General features: G+C 35.2%; 1 protein-coding gene across 1 annotated transcript; it reads left to right on the plus strand.

Annotated features, from left to right (window-relative positions):
• The first annotated feature begins 1,903 nt into the window (after positions 1-1,903).
• On the plus strand, positions 1,904-18,185 carry LOC6034903 (phospholipase A1). The gene is made up of 8 exons (XM_038251615.1): positions 1,904-2,180; positions 2,503-2,614; positions 10,767-10,912; positions 16,801-16,916; positions 16,981-17,107; positions 17,234-17,425; positions 17,564-17,762; positions 17,983-18,185. The coding sequence occupies exons 1-8, from the start codon at positions 2,135-2,137 to the stop codon at positions 18,038-18,040; spliced, it is 996 nt and encodes a 331-aa protein (XP_038107543.1). The 5' UTR covers positions 1,904-2,134; the 3' UTR covers positions 18,041-18,185.
• Positions 18,186-18,780: the final 595 nt, after the last annotated feature.

Genomic DNA, 18,780 nt, shown 5'->3' on the forward strand with positions numbered 1-18,780 from the left:
AACAAGATTATCAAAAACTGTGAAAAATGTCAAATTTGCGTTTTAAATTAGATCTGAGCAGTTCTCTAGGATTTCAGTCATTCGATTTTTTTTGTATTTTTTAATCCGACTGAAACTTTTTTGGTGCCTTCGGTATGCCCAAAAATTCCATTTTGCATCATTAGTTTGTCCATATAATTTTTCATACAAATTTGGCAGCTGTCCATACAAAAATGATGTATGAAAATTCAAAAATCTGTATCTTTTCAAGGAATTTTTTGATCGATTTGGAGTCTTCGGCAAAGTTGTAGGTATGGATACGGACTACACTGAAAAAAAATGATACACGGTAAAAAAAATTGGTGATTTTTTTATTAAACTTTTTATCACTAAAACTTGATTTGCAAAAAAACACAATTTTTATTTTTCATAATTTTTTGATATGTTTTAGAGGACATAAAATGCCAACTTTTCAGAAATTTGCAGGTTGTGCAAAAAATTATTGAGCGAGTTATAAACTTTTGAATCAATACCGATTTTTTTTCAAAAAATCGAAATATTGGTCGCAAAAATTTTTCAACTTCATTTTTCGATGTAAAATCAAATTTGCAGTCAAAAAGTACTCTAGTGAAATTTTGATAAAGTGCACCGTATTTTCAAAATTTTCTAATCAAAACTAACATTTTAAAAGGGCATACTATTGAATGTTTGGCCCTTTTGAAATGTTAGACTTGATTGGAAAATTTTGAAAATATTGTTTTCGAAAAGATCGGAAAATTTCACAAATATTTCATATTTTTACATTGAAAATCGGACCATTAGTTGCTGAGATATCGACATTGAAAAATTGTGGGCTGTTTGGGTGAGACTTAGAAAACATCAATTTTCCAGTTTTTAAACCTTTGCATTGCAATATCTCAACATCTAAAGGTCGTATCAACAAAGTCCGTAGAAGCAAAATATAGAGAATTTTCTCAGCTTTTCAAAATTATTTTTTTCAAAAGTGGGCACTAATGTGCACTAATTTAAAAAAATGAAAAACTGCGACTATTTTCAAAAAAGTCACTTAAATATGGATTTAACTTGAAAACGGTGCACTTTATCAAAATTTCACTAGAGTACTTTTTGATTGCAAATTTGATTTTACATCGAAAAATGAAGTTGAAAAATTTTTGCGACCAATATTTCGATTTAAAAAAAAAAAATAGTATTGATTCAAAAGTTCATAACTCGCTCAATGATTTTTTGCACAACCTGGAAATTTCTGAAAAGTTGGCATTTTATGGCCTCTAAAACATATCAAAAAATAAAAAAATAAAAATAGTGTTTTTTTTTGCAAATCAAGTTTTAGTAATAAAAAGTTAAATAAAAAAATCACCAATTTTTTTTTACCGTGTATCATTTTTTTCAGTGTAGTCCGTATCCATACCTACAACTTTGCCGAAGATACCAAATCGATCAAAAAATTCCGATGACATCGAAAACAAACTTTAATACTAAATTTCAAAAAAATAAAACACGCGACAAAAATTATCCATTGGAACATTTTTTCAAAAAAATCGACAGAGATTGGAACATCTTAAATCAAAACTAGAGTACCCTGGAATTTTATTTTGAATGAGTGTACCCTTTTCTTACATTTTAGAATGGGTTGAAGAGCAATTCATATCAGCCAACTAAGCTGCTATGCAGCCAGCATACCTGCAGCACTAGCAAAAGAAAACTCAAACAACAGGAAAATCCACTTCTCCCGCCCATCTACCGGCTGCTGCTGCTGTTGCTGCCGCCACCACACTTGGCTTCTTCTGAAGTGTGTCTGAAGTTGCTGAAGTCGATCGTCCCGCGCGCGCGCGTTTTCGAGACTTGAGCGTGCAACCGTTTAGCGCAGCCTTTTCAGTTCTGTTCGTGCTTTCGCAACGATGAGTCCGTGCTTTCTCCGGGGAGTTTTCCGTGGAAATTGTTGGCAGTTAACTCGGCGGCTAGTTGCGGTGGCGGTTTCTACGGAGCACCTTTGAGTGCAGCGCAGTTGCACGGATCCAATAAATCAAAAGTTAATCGAATTAATCCCTAGTGCCCTGGCCTCGCCGGAGGCCAATCGAGATCGCGGCGTTTTATCGATTTTGTTCGGAAATTAACCGCGCGATCGTTAATCAAAATGAGTCCTTTGGTGCGTCTGGTGCTGATTCTATCGCTGGCGGCAGGTAATTTAATGAAAAGTTGTGATGTTTTGCTTCAGAAAGCCTCAGTTTCTGTTGCTGGAAAATGTTCACGCAATCATGACGACGAAATGGAAAGTGTTGTGCCAGTGTGTTGTTGGACTGGAAAAGTGTGGCAATTAGGGCCCAACTGAAAAATGCCTTCAAAATGAGAGCAAAAAAATGGAATGTTGATAAATGAAGAAGATGCATGCAAAAACACATGCAACAACATGGTCCATAATAACAAAACAACGAAAAAGAAAAGAAAAAAAGATCTTGTGAACGAAAAGCTAATTGAAAGTGGGTGTGTTTCGATTGTTTTCAGAGGCTCGGTGCTTGTTTTCGGGTGGTGTCTTCGACCTAAACTTTTTCAAGTGCATGTGGAGGAAAGACTACGACTGCCCGCACGAAGATATACGATTTTTCCTCTACACACCGTAAGTAAATCCCTTGGACCATACCTTAAGTTATAGATTCCAGCAAAAAATTAACCACGCGGTGTTATGTGTTAACTTAGCAATTATGAGTCATTTACATCCCATGAATATCGGGCCGAATTTAATTTCAACTATCTAAATAATTTATTAACAACTTGCAACTTGCGTAGGGTGCCTACATTAAAAATGGTCAAGTAAAAGACAAACAGACCAATGAAACAAATAAATTTGGAGAAAATCATACACAATATTTTATTTTAAAGTTTTTGTCCCATGATTCTCAATGCCAAGACACTTGTTTTCAATAGAAAGTTTGAAATTCCAAGCCACGGTTTCAAATTTCAATGCAAAAAGTGTTGTAAAATTCATTAACCACTAGTACAGTTGTTTTACAATCATGAGTTTTCAAAAAACTGATCCAATCACGCTTAGAATGTTTATTAACGATTAACAGAATGAAGGGACAGGAAAGACGGCATAATTTTCATGTATTTTAATGTTAAACCATTCAATCTTGTGATGTTTGGACTAAAACTTACTGACTTACAAATTTATAAATTTCAGTCTACAGTCCGACGTTTTCTTATTACTGCGAATACCAAATTAGCAAATTTTTGGAGCTTAGAGTTGCAAAAAAAACGTTTAAAATAATACAATTCTTTTCATGACAAAAATCGTCATGCCGTCATTGCTCGATTTTTCAATAAAATGAACAGATACAAAAAGTATCTCGAATTTCACATGATTTGATTAATGAAGTTCTGTAATATCGTGTGCCCTTTTTTGGGAAATAGGCAGTTCGATCTGCGCATATTTCAAACAAAAGTTGCATTGAACTTTTTCAAATAATTAAATTGCATTGCAGTTGTACTTTTTCTTATTATTGGCTTTGCAAAATTTTTAGACGGACTTACTCGAAGATGATTAATGTTAGGGCCGTTGCAAATATTTTTCGAACCTGAGCAGTTCTCTAGGATTTCGGTCATTCGATTTTTTTTGTATTTTTTAATCCGGCTGAAACTTTTTTGGTGCCTTCGGTATGCCCAAAGAAGCCATTTTGCATCATTAGTTTGTCCATATAATTTTCCATACAAATTCGGCAGCTGTCCATACAAAAATGATGTATGAAAATTCAAAAATCTGTATCTTTTGAAGGAATTTTTGATCGATTTGGTGTCTTCGGCAAAGTTGTAGGTATGGATACGGACTACACTGGAAAAATAATACACGGTAAAAAAATTTGGTGATTTTTTATTTAACTTTTATCACTAAAACTTGATTTACAAAAAACACTATTTTTATTTTTATTATTTTTGATATGTTTTAGAAGACATAAAATGTCAACTTTTCAGAAATTTCCAGGTTGTGCAAAAATCACTGACCGAGTTATGAATTTTTAATCAATACTGATTTTTCAAAAATCGAAATTTTGGTCGTAAAATTTTTCAACTTCATTTTTCGATGTAAAATCAAATTTGCAATCAAAAGTACTTTACTGAAATTTTGATAAAGTGCACCGTTTTCAAGTTATAGCCATATTTAAGTGACTTTTTTGAAAATAGTCGCAGTTTTTCATTTTTTTAAATTAGTGCACATGTTTGCCCAGTTTTGAAAAAAATAATTTTGAAAAGCTGAGAAAATTCTCTATATTTTGCTTATTTGGACTTTGTTGATACGACCTTTAGTTGCTGAGATATTGCAATGCAAAGGTTTAAAAACAGGAAAATTGATGTTTTCTAAGTTTCACCCAAACAACCCACCATTTTCTATCGTCAATATCTCAGCAACTAATGGTCCGATTTTCAATGTTAATATATGAAACATTTGTGAAATTTTCCGATCTCTTCGAAAAAAATATTTTTGGAATTTTCAAATCAAGACTAACATTTCACAAAGGCCAAACATTCAATATTGTGCATTTTGATTTTCATCATTTTTATTAAACAAAATTAATGGATAATTGAATTTTTCAAACCAATACAAGAGCGTTAAAATTGAAAAAATCCTCTAAAACTTTTCCAAAGAAAGTATTGTGCTATGATTTCCGAGCAAAAAACAATTTATACCAGCTTAGAGGACGCTGTATCTTTCGACAGGAGCAAGATAGCAAAAAACTTTCTTCAAGCCCAAAAGGCATAAAAAAAACTTTTTTCTGGTTTGATTTGATCATTTATTAAATTTTCCATGTAACGCTGAGCCAGTCTAATGCCCATTTATCCCACTTTTATGTTCCAATTCAACTTTTAACGCCAGATTTCGTCAACAACTCTCATCGCCGCTTGGAGTCCTAGTGACCCACAAAAATACTAGCCTCTAACTTCGCCAGGCCCAGGTGAGGCAAACAGACGTCTAATAAACTTTTCCTTTCCTACAACTGACGTCTAAACAAAACTTGGCCCATTCCATACGATGCAAAAACCAGATCTTACATCTGGCCACTTGTACGGAGCTGAGCCACGCGTAATGTCTTTCTTGCGAAACTAGAAGCTAAAACCGTTACTCCTGCAGGTAAACTCCTTCTCCTTCTTCTGGCCTTATAGTTTACTTTTACCTTTCCCCATAGGGTGCCCACGTTTTTCCTTAATATGCAAGCTTTTGGCGCTATGGGCTTTTCATGGCAACCTTTCGGACGACGACACGGTAATCAAGCTATAATATCATAAACACGGCAATTTCCTCACAGTTGCTTTCTAAGGAAGCTGCTGTTATGCAGCAGCAGTTGCAGAAGTCCATTGGCTTTATATGGAAATTAGTACACGAAGCTGCTTGCAGCAGCAATTTGTTAGTCATTCGGGTTTTCGCGCAGCAGTGAGTGCAACGATCCCCAGCTCGCAAGCGACAAACCCCGCGTGCAATATTCAAGATCAATGTCGAGGCAGGCACCAGAAAGTGAATTTTCCGGCTCCAGCAACCGGCTCATCTGGTCCAGTCTTACCCCTAGCACCACCCCTGCCGACTTGCCAGGTGCGCTACAAATCGACCAGAAAAAAAGTCGAGTTGAAAGAGAATTTGTAGCAATTACTACACGGAGAGTTGGCGGCGGCATCGACTCGTAAAAGAATTTGTGCCAACAGACTGTGAAACAACGGCATTTCCCGTGGAGGATTATGCAATCGACAACATAAGGGAATTAAAAAGTGGAAGATGTTCTCTGTGCGATTTGCAAGTGAGTTGTTCGCACTGATCGATGGGGGTGAGTTGGAAATTGATGAGAAGACGTTAAAAACGAAATTGAAATGGTACAATGTAGCAAAAAATCACGGTGCAAAATCGATTAAGTGCGTGAGGTAATGGTTCCAGATGGGAAATGGTAGAAAGAAGAGGCTCTTTTTACTTAATCACACTTATTAGCGAATTGAAATGGAGGTTAAAGAGACTTGAAGCGTTTTTAATCGATCAGCAATTTTGTACCGTTCGATGAAACAAGAAGAATTGTACTATTTACTCATTGTGCAATGACTGCAGATGAAGAATACTGCTCAAACTCTATAATTCGAAGTTTCCGCAAAAAAAAAGTTCGGTCAACACTGACCTACAAAAAATAACAAAAATGACTGGGCAGGCTCAACTCGACGGGAAGCATAAACTTTGAATTCCCCAAAAACACGTGCCTTTTTTATTTTTTCAGACGGACCAAACGGGAGAATATTTATTTGGTAATAAGCCAGGCAACCAAAAACTAAAATTTGGCTAACTTAATAAAATCAAAATCAAATTAAAAAATAAGATTCGATTACTTAAAGGTTTTATGAAAAGTTTCGGAAAATCAAACTTCAGATAATTAAATCTTGAATCTTGAAACTTCGGATAATTGAGTCAGCATTGTAAACCACATTAAAATTACTACTTATCAAGCTCAACAATGTTTCAACACTTATTCTCAGTTTATTTTGAACATTTTGGATTTGGAACAAATCTTCGCTTTTATGCTATTTTGTCTCTGTAAAAAGATCAAACGTGTCACAATATAACCCGCAAGTAGAAATTACTGACTAAATAAGTTGAGTGTCAAAATGCAAAAATAAGCATCAGTTTAAATTTTCACATTCCGAACTCTAATCAGAAATATTTCTATGTTTTGATGCTTTAGCAACCAAACTTTATTTGGATTTTCTTTAGTTTTTTCATTCATCTCTAAAAGTAATATTATTCCAAATCATTTATTTAATTGAAAAATGACATCGGAATTTTATTTATTTTTTTTATAAAAATGTTAAACTTATCAAAAGCATACATTATGTTAGAGCTGCGATTATTTCAATGTTTGGTTTATCTTTCTAAGAAATAATAATAAGATTGATATATTTTCAGGAATGAGAAAGCTAGTTTGTCACAATAAAGGTTGGATATTTAAAACAGTCATACACAGAAAAAATAATGTAAATTTGGAAGCTGTAATTTTGGAAGGTTGAATATTACCTCTTTTATGATGTAATTTTACCTCAATTTAGACTGAAAAAGTGACATTACACCAAAAAAGTGGCAAAATTACACATTTCCAGAGGTAAAATTACACCTTTTCTCTGACATAAAAGATGTATCCCTTCCCAGATGTAACATTACCATGATTTTTTTTCTGTGTACTTTTTGTGGTTTGGTTGAGCGTTTTAGCAGAATGCATTACTGCGAATACAAAAAGACGAAAACAACGCGTCTCTTTTTTTTTAATTGCTACGTTGAAAATATGCTCGAAAAAGAATCAAACATTACTAGCTTATTCATCCCATTTATAAAAATCCTTGCGAATAATTTTGAATGATAAATTTTTTTTCAAAAAACAGCGAGCAAAAAAATTTAAATCCTGATAATGGAATCAACATTTTATTGAAGAAAGTGTAAAAAAAAACTATTTTCAAAACAAAATATGTTGGCGTCGTAAACATCAAAAAATATCTGCAGCGGCCTTAATAAAAAAAAACACAACAGAGATTAAATTGAAAAGAAAACTTGAAAAATCGTTCCCGAAGAAATATAGCGCCTTCTTGCTTCTGTCAAAAGATACAGCGTCCCAAATAAAAATTAATGAATGAATTAAAAATGAATGAAATATTTTTCGATACAGGTGCTGAAAAGCGCAACAAGGAAATTTTAAAACATAAAACAATACAGTATGTCACGCTAAAATCAGTCAAAATTAACCCCTCCTCCCCCCTATGTCACACTTTGTCACGCTGACTCTGATCCCCCCTCGAAAAGTACGTCACGCTTTGTCGGACCCCTCTCCCCCCATCTTGAATTTTTGTTCAATTAAATTTTCAAAAGTTCCTATCGGCATGAGATACCCATGACTCATAGGTTGTTTTGAAAAGAGGGCAAAAAATAAAAAAAAAAGTTTTAAAATGAGCCATGATTTCAACATTTCAATGAAAAAAATATTTTAAAATGTATTATACACCCGTCCAGTTGTTTTGCAATCATTAGTTTCCAAAATATCTAAGTATTGACAAAAATTTTATTTTTCGCGAAAAAAAAGTTTTTGCGGTGTTGTGCATTGGAATTTAATTAAAAAAAATCAAATTATCCAGCCCAAACATGCTAAATATTATTATCAATGCAGAAAAATGCGTTTTAGGTTGGTTGAAATTTTGAAATTTTTTGAAAAAATATTTTTTTGTCCCTTGATTTTTCCGACACATTTTGAAGGAAAGGGGCGACATAAACTATAAAAAATATTGGCAACCCCAAGTAACCGCGAAGCACTAAATAGCGGCATTAAATCAGCATTATATTGGCATTTAATACCAGCAAATAATGCTTCAAAACATTTAATCAGCACTTTTCCCTTTAGAAATATTTCAAGTGGCGCACAGTGATGCTGATTTAATACTTCACCGAAAGCTCGAACAAAAACAAACTGCTTTATCGACGTCAAGGCTAGGGGGAAAAAAGAACAGCTGCTCCACACACACACTTGGTGGTGGGCCTGCTTAGTTTTTTTGTTCTCCTGTTGCGTTTCATGTGTGTTGATGTTTTTCTTGCATTTTTCTCGTCGATCTCCAGGATGCGCGCAAGCCATCTGATGCATTCTGAAATGAGTGTTTGTTTTGAAACTTTTAATCGATGTGGTTGATGCATCGAATAATGATGAAGACTTTCTTTCTGCTGTTTAGAGATTCTGGTTCTTAGTTCTGGTTCAAAAACCCGTTGTCATTTCGTTGGACGGAAATTACTTACGAGTCACTCAGCAAATTGCGGCCAGCCAGTAAGTACAGTGCAATCAATTACGGAAAGCTTGAGGTTATTAGGGACAAGTACTGGCTATCGGCTAACGGGAACTGTTTTCCGAGGACTGCTTGGTCCACGGTTGGCAAAATTTCGCAAAGTGTATCAGACTTCCGGAAAGCAGCTTTTTGCTTGCGAGAAAAGTAATTCAATTTACCAGAGTACTTTTGATAATGTCCTTTGGGCTATAGGCATATGTTTTGCAAAATTTGGCTTCATTACAGGCTTATCAATCTTTTTTTTAATATATTTTATGACTGAATTTTCAGTATTCAACAAATAGTCTAGCGTGACTTCACACTCTCACGGACCCCCCTCCCCCCCTAGAACGTGACGTAGTTTATGGATGACGCCTTATCACTTCAATGTTTTAGTTATTTGTGCTAAACACCTTTCACTATCCTTCGTAACCGAGAATCTGAAAAGAAATATATGGTTGTTTTATCTGGAAACCGCTGAAACATTTAAGAAATAATAACACATTTTTGTACATTGGAAAGCAAGCTTTTATGAACTGCAAAGAAGCACTTTAACGATGTTTTTCTTTGACATTTGCATTCATTATATTGGTTATTTGTTATTGATACATAATTTACTTAGTAGAAACGATCTAGAAAAAGATTCGCCCTGAATTTTTTATTACAAGCAAAATTATTTTTGATAATTATTCACCCCTCTCCATCCCTCAACCTAAGGTGTCCACGTGGTTTATAGATGGCCCCTACTTTTTTTCTATTCTTTTTTAAAAATAGTGGTACTGATTTATACATTTGGTACTGATTTATACATTTGTTTCCATGTTCTAAAATCTCGATGAGTGCCACTTTTTGTTTTGATTCATGTTAAATTTTATGTTAAAAAAATAAACAATTTAAAATCAAACAACCCATCAAAACAAATATTTCAATTTTTTGTGAGATCAAATGATAACACACAAGCGCTTCAAGCTAATGTTTAATCCACTCTTGATTAGTTCGCGTTTGTGCTACTAACTTCCATTTTCATCTTCGAGTAACACGTGAACTCGTGATCAGCTCAGCATGCGGAAGACTATCTGCAATGCACGAACCTACAAACGTACCATCGAAACCCGGTAAAGTCAAGCTAGATCGTCATCGAGCAGTCAGCAGAGTGCAAAAGTTTGTCCTCGCTAACCGGAGGGGACAACCTCGTCAAAGGTTGTACGATTCTCATTCGCGTTAGGTTCATTAAAACAATCCCTTGTACATCTACATCGGCGGTGCAGATGCATCGTTAGTGAACTCGTCGCAGCGTGGATTCCCTTGTTTAGAGTAGGTGACATGTGGGAATTACGTGGCACACCGGTTTCACTTTCGTTGAAACAACAAGGAATAATGAATGAAAAAATAGATTTAACCAACCACGGCGACAGGGTTCCAAGCGTAAGCTTTGAACTTTGTTTCTTCTTGAAAAAAAAAAAACAAACACCAGGAAAGAGGTTGTCCCATGAGCCATGAAGCGAATCATGTGCTGGGAAAATTTTCCCAAGAAAGAAAGCAAAACAATATTGCCATAAATCAGTCGATTAACACTGTCGTGAAGTTTTGATGGAAAATCGCACATGACAGGCACTTTGATTGTTTACTTGGCTTGTACCCGCAAGATTTCCATCAGTTGAAGCATTAATCGCTGCTTGTGGAGCGAAGCAATTTCACCTGCCAACTTCGGTACCAACCGCCCTTTTAAATGTGACCGAAGTGAAACAAACATCAGAAGCATTCACCAAGGTGCACCATAATTTTCCACCCATTAAACACTTAACTCGACAAACCAATTGTCGCTGCTCACTGCAAAAGTGTATCAAATCGTGACTAAAATGAAAATTTCTTCTCCTATTAAACCATGCGCAAGCTAAACTTTACCATTTTTTCCAACCGTTCTGTTTCAAACGACTCATTTTTTTTTGCAGCACCGTCAGGAAGGGCCGACTGATCGATATCACCCGGCCGAAGAGTGTCTTCCGGGCGGGCTTCAAGGCGCACCGCGAAACGGCCATCATCATCCACGGCTTCAACGGGACGCAAACCAGCAAGCACATCATGTTCCTAAAGGACGGTAAGGTCGAAGGAGAGACGGTTCGCTTTGCAGCGATCAGTTGCACAATGTTTAGTCACGAACTGTGGATTTGTAAAAAAAAAAGGAACGAGTTTTGTTGTAGGGGGAGAGGGGGTAATATGCACCCCCGGGGCAAAATGCACCCCTGCTTTTATCGGTATTTGCAAGAATTTTCCGGTAAAAAATCATAGAAATTGGAAGTTTAACATTGCTAATCCATGCTGGAAAATTTGGACATCGTAGTATAAAAACAGCTTAAGTTATTTGAGCAATTCTCTACGAAATCGGTCTTTTTTCTTCAATTTTAATTTTTGTATTTTTTAATCCGGCTGAAACTTTTTTGGTGCCTTCGGTATGCCCAAAGAAGCCATTTTGCATCATTAGTTTGTCCATATAATTTTCCATACAAATTCGGCAGCTGTCCATACAAAAATGATGTATGAAAATTCAAAAATCTGTATCTTTTGAAGGAATTTTTGATCGATTTGGTGTCTTCGGCAAAGTTGTAGGTATGGATACGGACTACACTGGAAAAAATACACGGTAAAAAAATTTGGTGATTTTTTATTTAACTTTATCACTAAAACTTGATTTACAAAAAAACACTATTTTTAATTTTTTTTATTTTTTGATATGTTTTAGAAGACATAAAATGCCAACTTTTCAGAAATTTCCAGGTTGTGCAAAAAATCACTGACCGAGTTATGCATTTTTTAATCAATACTGATTTTTTCAAAAAATCGAAATTTTGGTCGTAAAAATTTTTCAACTTCATTTTTCGATGTAAAATCAAATTTGCAATCAAAAAGTACTTTACTAAAATTTTGATAAAGTGCACCGTTTTCAAGTTATAGCCATATTTAAGTGACTTTTTGAAAATAGTCGCAGTTTTCATTTTTAAATTAGTTGACATGTTTGCCCAGTTTTGAAAAAATATTTTGAAAAGCTGAGAAAATTCTCTATATTTTGCTTATTCGGACTATGTTGATACGACCTTTAGTTGCTGAGATATTGCAATGCAAAGGTTTAAAAACAGGAAAATTGATGTTTTCTAAGTTTCACCCAAACAACCCACCATTTTCTATCGTCAATATCTCAGCAACTAATGGTCCGATTTTCAATGTTAATATATGAAACAATTGTGAAATTTTCCGATCATTTCGAAAAAATATTTTGGAATTTTCAAATCAAGACAAACATTTTAAAAGGGCGTAATATTGAATGTTTGGCCTTTGTGAAATGTTAGTCTTGATTTGAAAATTCCAAAAATATTTTTTTCGAAGAGATCGGAAAATTTCACAAATGTTTCATATATTAACATTGAAAATCGGACCATTAGTTGCTGAGATATTGACGATAGAAAATGGTGGGTTGTTTGGGTGAGACTTAGAAATCATCAATTTTCCTGTTTTTAAACCTTTGCATTGCAATATCTCAGCAACTAAAGGTCGTATCAACAAAGTCCAAATAAGCAAAATATAGAGAATTTTCTCAGCTTTTCAAAAATATTTTTTTCAAAACTGGGCAAACATGTGCACTAATTTAAAAATGAAAACTGCGACTATTTTCAAAAAGTCACTTAAATATGGCTATAACTTGAAAACGGTGCACTTTATCAAAATTTCAGTAAAGTACTTTTTGATTGCAAATTTGATTTTACATCGAAAATGAAGTTGAAAAATTTTACGACCAAAATTTCGATTTTTTGAAAAAATCAGTATTGATTAAAAAATTCATAACTCGGTCAGTGATTTTTTGCACAACCTGGAAATTTCTGAAAAGTTGGCATTTTATGCCTTCTGAAACATATCAAAAAATAAAAAAAATTAAAAATAGTGTTTTTTTGTAAATCAAGTTTTAGTGATAAAAAGTTAAATAAAAAAATCACCAAAATTTTTTTACCGTGTATTATTTTTTTCCAGCGTAGTCCGTATCCATACCTACAACTTTGCCGAAGACACCAAATCGATCAAAAAATTCCTTCAAAAGATACAGATTTTTGAATTTTCATACATCATTTTTGTATGGACAGCTGCCGAATTTGTATGGAAAATTATATGGACAAACTAATGATGCAAAATGGCTTCTTTGGGCATACCGAAGGCACCAAAAAAGTTTCAGTCGGATTAAAAAATACAAAAAAAATCGAATGACCGAAATCCTAGAGAACTGCTCATTTGCAAAACTTTAAAATGTTGTGTTTTCATCTAATTTTCATTGAACTTTCATTATGATTTTTTGCACAGTATAAAAAGCATTGTTGTAATGCATTTTGCCCCAATGTTGCAGTGCATATTGCCCCGCATGGTTGTATGAAATGTTTAAAAAAGGTTTTTAGAAATTTGATATTTTCGAACAATTTTGAGGATTTTTAAGTCTTTTTTCACATGGATGACGAAGAACAATAGTTGTTTTAGAACATCGAACAAAATACTACCACAGTAATGCTGTAATGGTTGAGAAATCACTGTTTTCCCTTAGGGGGTGCATATAACCCCCTCTCCCCCTGGAGAAAATTAATGCGAGGCACTGTTTGACGATTTTTCTTTCCTTTTATTAGATACTTTGAAAACTCAAATAAAAAAACATAAAAAAGTATAAAAATTGAAATTACGAGCCATTGTTTCAACAATTTAATGAAAAAAGTGTTTTAAAATGCATTATACACCTGTCCAGTTGTTTTGCCATCATTAGTTTCCAAAATATCTAAGTATTGACAAAAAATTTATTTTTTGCCAAAAATATTTTTTTTGCGGTGCTGTACATAGGAATTTCATAAAAATGCAAAACATTTTTTAACAAGCCCAAACATGCTAAATATGATTATCAATGCAGAAAAATGCATTTTAGATTGTTTTCAGTTGGTTAGACTTCTATTTTCATAGAAATTTTGAAGTTTTTTGGAAAAATATTTTTTTTGCCCCCTGATTTTTCAGACCAATTTTGAAGGCATTAACTTTGAAAAATATTTGCAACGCCTTATTAAAATAGCAAAAAAATACAAAATTATTTTCTACAAACGCAGTGTTTTACATCCCATTTCAAATGCACACTGATTGAATTCGTTTAGTCTTCAAATTTTGAGACATTAATCAAACATTTCAAATTTAAATTAAAGATTTCAAAAAAAAAATCATAAACTAAAAAAATCAGAAAATCCATGTACAGTTGTACAGTCATCCCTCATATTCGGAACAGTTTACAGATCTACCAATGTTCAGCAAATCATAGAAAATCGATAATTGAACATAATGATTTGCTTTTTCCTTCATGTGAAAGCTTTTCTTGCGATCTTTCGATTGATGTATAGACCGGCTGTACATTTTTACGTTTTATATCAAGTTTTAAAGAAAAACATTGACCCTTGTAATCCACACTTTTTTCTTACGATGTAAACAAACTTTTTTTCTCCCCAGGAGTACATATTTTTTTACCAAAAAAATGACTTCACACTCTGAAACCAATAAAACTCACGCTTAGTGATGTTTTAAACATGGTCTGATAACTTTTTTGTGAAAATATCAATTAAATTCAGGTGTTCCACAATTGTGGGAGGCACAATAACATCCCACAATTATGAAACAGGCAATTTGGAAGCAGTGTTTTCCTGCTTAGCTTAGCTTGGTTGACCGTACTCTAGCCGAGCATAAAGCTCGCAATAGCTAGGTTGGCGCCGATAAGGAAAATAAATGCGTCAGGAATGTGCCTAATGACACATCACCATTCATTTGTCCTTTTGGTCGACTCCTCACGATCAACGGGGGAGGTGGGGAGGGATTTGATGATTGGATATCCTATAGAGATGCCTAAGAACTTAGAAGACCTCCAAGATATCCGGATTTGGAAAGGGGAAAGGGTTTGATGGGATACTTCACCGACGAATGAAGCAGTTGGTGTTGGTATATAATGAGAAAATTGAAATGCAATAATATAATAAGGAAGAAATTAGAACGCTCTCACCAAATCCAATTCTGGGATCATCCAACCAGCTCCCAACTCCGATGTAAACCTCTTCCGTAGGCCACGAAGCCTCCCCCAGTTAGGTCAGCAGTTGACGCTGTTGACGCCATCCACATCCGGCATCCACAAACCACCGCCGTCGTCCATGAAAATATCTGCAGGAGCACTTTCAAAACTTGATCCTTTCCCCTCCACTTCCATGGAATCTCCTGCGATGCCGGATGTAGAATCCAGCTGGTCTACCGCAGTAACGACTCGCCGTCGAACTGGGTTCCAGCTTCCGGAGGCGCTTGGCCCTGATTTCTTCCAAAATGAGCTCCTTCTCGGATTGTTCCGCTTGAGAAACTTTCACTGCTGAAGCCATTTTTATTTCATAGCTTTTCAAACAATTTTTTCTTATGAATTTGGTTGAACTTAAAAAATATATATATTTATAGCTATTCAATGAATGAGATTTTTTTGAAAAAACGTGACAGCTCGAAAAATGAACGCGCCTGCACGCCCCGACTACTACGATCAATACATTTGGAAGCAGTGTTTTCCTGCTCTGGATAAAATAGTCATGAAATGAGGTTTTTTGCTCACAAAGTACAATTTTTACTAGTGAAATAGCAAGAGAATGTCCAAATAAAGGTCCTAAAAATAGCAGGGACGACAGAAAAGTTGCATTTTGCATCATATTGACAAATTACCACATAAGTGTTCCGAATTTGTGGGTGTTCCGAATATGTGGGATGACTGTACAAGCTGGTACAAATTTAAAGCAAAGGTCTAATCGAGGGGTGCCCAACCTTTTGACTCTGCGGGCCAGATTTGATTTTTCTGAAGCAGTGGCGGGCCGGATGTAACAGTTGATGATAGTTAAAAAAGTAAACGATTTTTTCTCATGATATTATTTTAAAATCGGTCCTTTTCAGAAAACAAAATTTTCAAAAATATTCAAATTTAGTTGGCCGTTGCAAGTTTTTTAAAGTTTAATTTCCTCAACACAAAATTTAAAAAAAACAATACGACATTATGAAATAAATTGAAGCAAAAGTTGGATTTAATCCTTCTTTGCAAAAAACATAAATTGCACCCGTTTACTCAAATATTTTATAAAATATTTTAAAAATAAACAATTATAAAAACACAACAATATACATTGAAAAGTTTTCAGTTCGTTATTCTTCAAATTTCTAAGTTTATAAAAAATATATTGCTAATCAATTTCTTGACTCATTTTGGATTTTTCAAAGCTAAAAAAATTGCAGCATTCTTTATATTAAGCATGATCAAAAATCATTTTTGATCAAATTCCTTACAAAAAATCTAGTTTAAGTAAATATTTTAAAAAATGATAAAAATTTTAATTAATTTTCCATCCAACATTTTAAGACAACAATCCTAGTTATTTTATAAATTTCACATTTTTAAGAAATATTTTCTTCCTTATATTCCTAGTTAAAATTTGATCTCAACCCAATTTTTTAAGTTTGGACACTGAATTTATTGATTCAATATTTTATTAACAGCCTTAAAAACCAGTTATAGAATTATTTTGATAAGCCCGGATGAAATGGTTTCACAGGCCTGATTCGACCCGCGAGCCGGACGTTGGGATTTTATGATGAAAATCGGTTAGTATAGGATTTGTTTGGTTTCTGAATTTAGTATTCGATTAAACAACCTAGAAATATGATAAAACTTTATTGGAAACAGGTATTTTTCGTAATTTTTTTACCCATGCGTAATTATTTATAAATATTAAAATTAATCTTTAAAAAATTGAATGAAATCAAATGGACTCTCCCAACATAAGAATACGCGAGCTTTCAAAAAGCTTCCAACAAGTAGAAAACCTTACAAAGTCACATTTCTCCACGCGCTCTCTGTTTTAACCATTAAATTTCTCTCTTTATTCTCGCGCCGAACCCCAACTCGCTCAGCTTACCTCTCTCGCAAGTTCAACGTGTTCGCCGTCGACTGGGAGCGAATATCGGCTTACCCGTGTTACCTGTCGTCGCTCTCCAACACCAAACTGGTGTCTCAATGCACCGCTCAGGTAATAATGTTTGTTTTGCGTGCAACGATGCTGATGTGTTCAATTGTTCAAACTCTGTCCGCAGCTCTACTCGTTCATTACCTTTACCGGGAGCCGCAGCAAGCAGATCACGTGTGTGGGCCACTCGCTGGGGGCTCACATCTGCGGCATGATGTCCAACCATTTGACCAAGCGGCAGCATAAAATCATAGGTATGCTCTTCCTCGTGCATTTCCGTCATCAGCAATGCTTTGATTGACAGCGTGGTCGTGACCAGTTTTTTTTTTTTTATTTTGCGATTTAATTGATTGTTTTTCCGACATTTCATAAAACCCTAGGATTAGATCCAGCTAAACCATTGATCGAAAACCACGCTTCAACTCGGTTCCGGCTGACGAAAGATGACGCCAAAGTGGTCCAGGTCGTGCACACCAATGCCGGCTTCCTCGGGCAGAGTTCCTTTTCCGGAACGATCGATTTCTGCATCAACGGTGGACAAACCCAGCCATACTGTAATGGTGATCAGATCAGTAAGTTTTTCAAGATTTAAAGCACCATGCGTCTCCGTCGAACTTTAAATCTTCATAAGGTTCAGTGGAGACGCATGGCACTCCAACATATTGCCATGCACTAATTTGGTTCAAACCCAACCCCCTCCCACCCTCTAGAGCAAGCCCGCTGTAGCCACTTTCTGAGTGTGTGTTACCTGGCGAATGCCATCTTTGCGCGAACGCACACCTCGATGGCGTTCCGGTGTCCGAACGGGTGCGTCAAGAACAACCGGATACCGTTCATTCCGATGCGGTACTCGGGCCGCAACCGGGGCCGGATGAAATACTACCGCATCGGGCAGGATACGCCGGATGAGTAAGTAGCAAGTAGCATTGGAATTTAAGGATGAGGAATGAGATAGTAAAAAAAAGATATCATATGCCAGAATTATCGCGAATTAAAATATGAAAATTTAAGATTAAACAAAATAAATAAAATCTGAAAGGCTTGAGGAACTCTATATGAGAAGCAAATTATAGTTTTACAAACTTAGTGAGCGAGCTAAACTTTTTTTACATAATTTCAAATTTTTCAGCGCCACCGGTGGTTACTGTGTTCACATGGAGCAAGCAATGAACTGTCCCTTCAACTAGTAAACGGAGAAACCAAATGAGTTACCAGCATGTAAAAATGTACAAATTGTGATATACCATATTTTTAAGTAATTAATTAAAAATCGTAATAAACAAGTCAATGTACATAAAAGAAGCAAATAAAAATGGATTAATTTTTAAGAAATCAAACCATACTTCCTCTCACATGCCATCAATTGTTATGTAATTTAAGCATTTACAAGCGCCACAAATGAACAATTGAGGCAATGAAACTCTACAGCCAGCACCACCAGTCGCTTCGCACTTAAATATGTGATTGAAATCATTTCCCACAGCGCATCGCAACACCTCTGCAATAAATTGTTGAGAAACAGTGCACTTTTATGAAGCTTTGCAGAGTGGCATCGCCGTTCGCCACGTGCGTTAGATTTTGATCTACATCCAACTGACGCGTTTCTCAGAATCATTCACACTGAGTTAACATCGATGTGCCAAAGTTCCGCAGTTTTTCAACGCGGCTAACAGTTGGTCATGGCACCTCACCTACTAATTAAACGACGTCAAAGTATGCATCCAGCGATGTAACGGTCACTTCACTATTATATCTAGCACATACCCTAGTCAGCGTCCCAAACACGATTCACCCGTCCGGCTGCCAGGGTCTTTATGTTCATGAACGCCTAGCCATACTGGGTTTCGGAGTCACCACAACACAAATGCACTGACGAGAACCTCCACCTCATAAATCAATGCCCGGCGTTCATCGTTGGATCAACACA

This window comes from Culex quinquefasciatus, chromosome 2, assembly GCF_015732765.1.
Source record: "Culex quinquefasciatus strain JHB chromosome 2, VPISU_Cqui_1.0_pri_paternal, whole genome shotgun sequence".
Lineage (NCBI taxonomy): Eukaryota > Metazoa > Arthropoda > Insecta > Diptera > Culicidae > Culex > Culex quinquefasciatus.

What these genes read in the sequence shown, in the direction of transcription:
- LOC6034903 (XM_038251615.1), top strand. Translation starts at nt 2,135, where the DNA reads ATGAGTCCTTTGGTGCGTCTGGTGCTGATTCTATCGCTGGCGGCAG. An exon ending in CGATTTTTCCTCTACACACC is followed by an intron (nt 2,615 to 10,766) that starts GTAAGTAAATCC and finishes TTTTTTTTGCAG; the next exon opens with CACCGTCAGGAAGGGCCGAC. An exon ending in GGGCAGGATACGCCGGATGA is followed by an intron (nt 17,763 to 17,982) that starts GTAAGTAGCAAG and finishes CAAATTTTTCAG; the next exon opens with CGCCACCGGTGGTTACTGTG.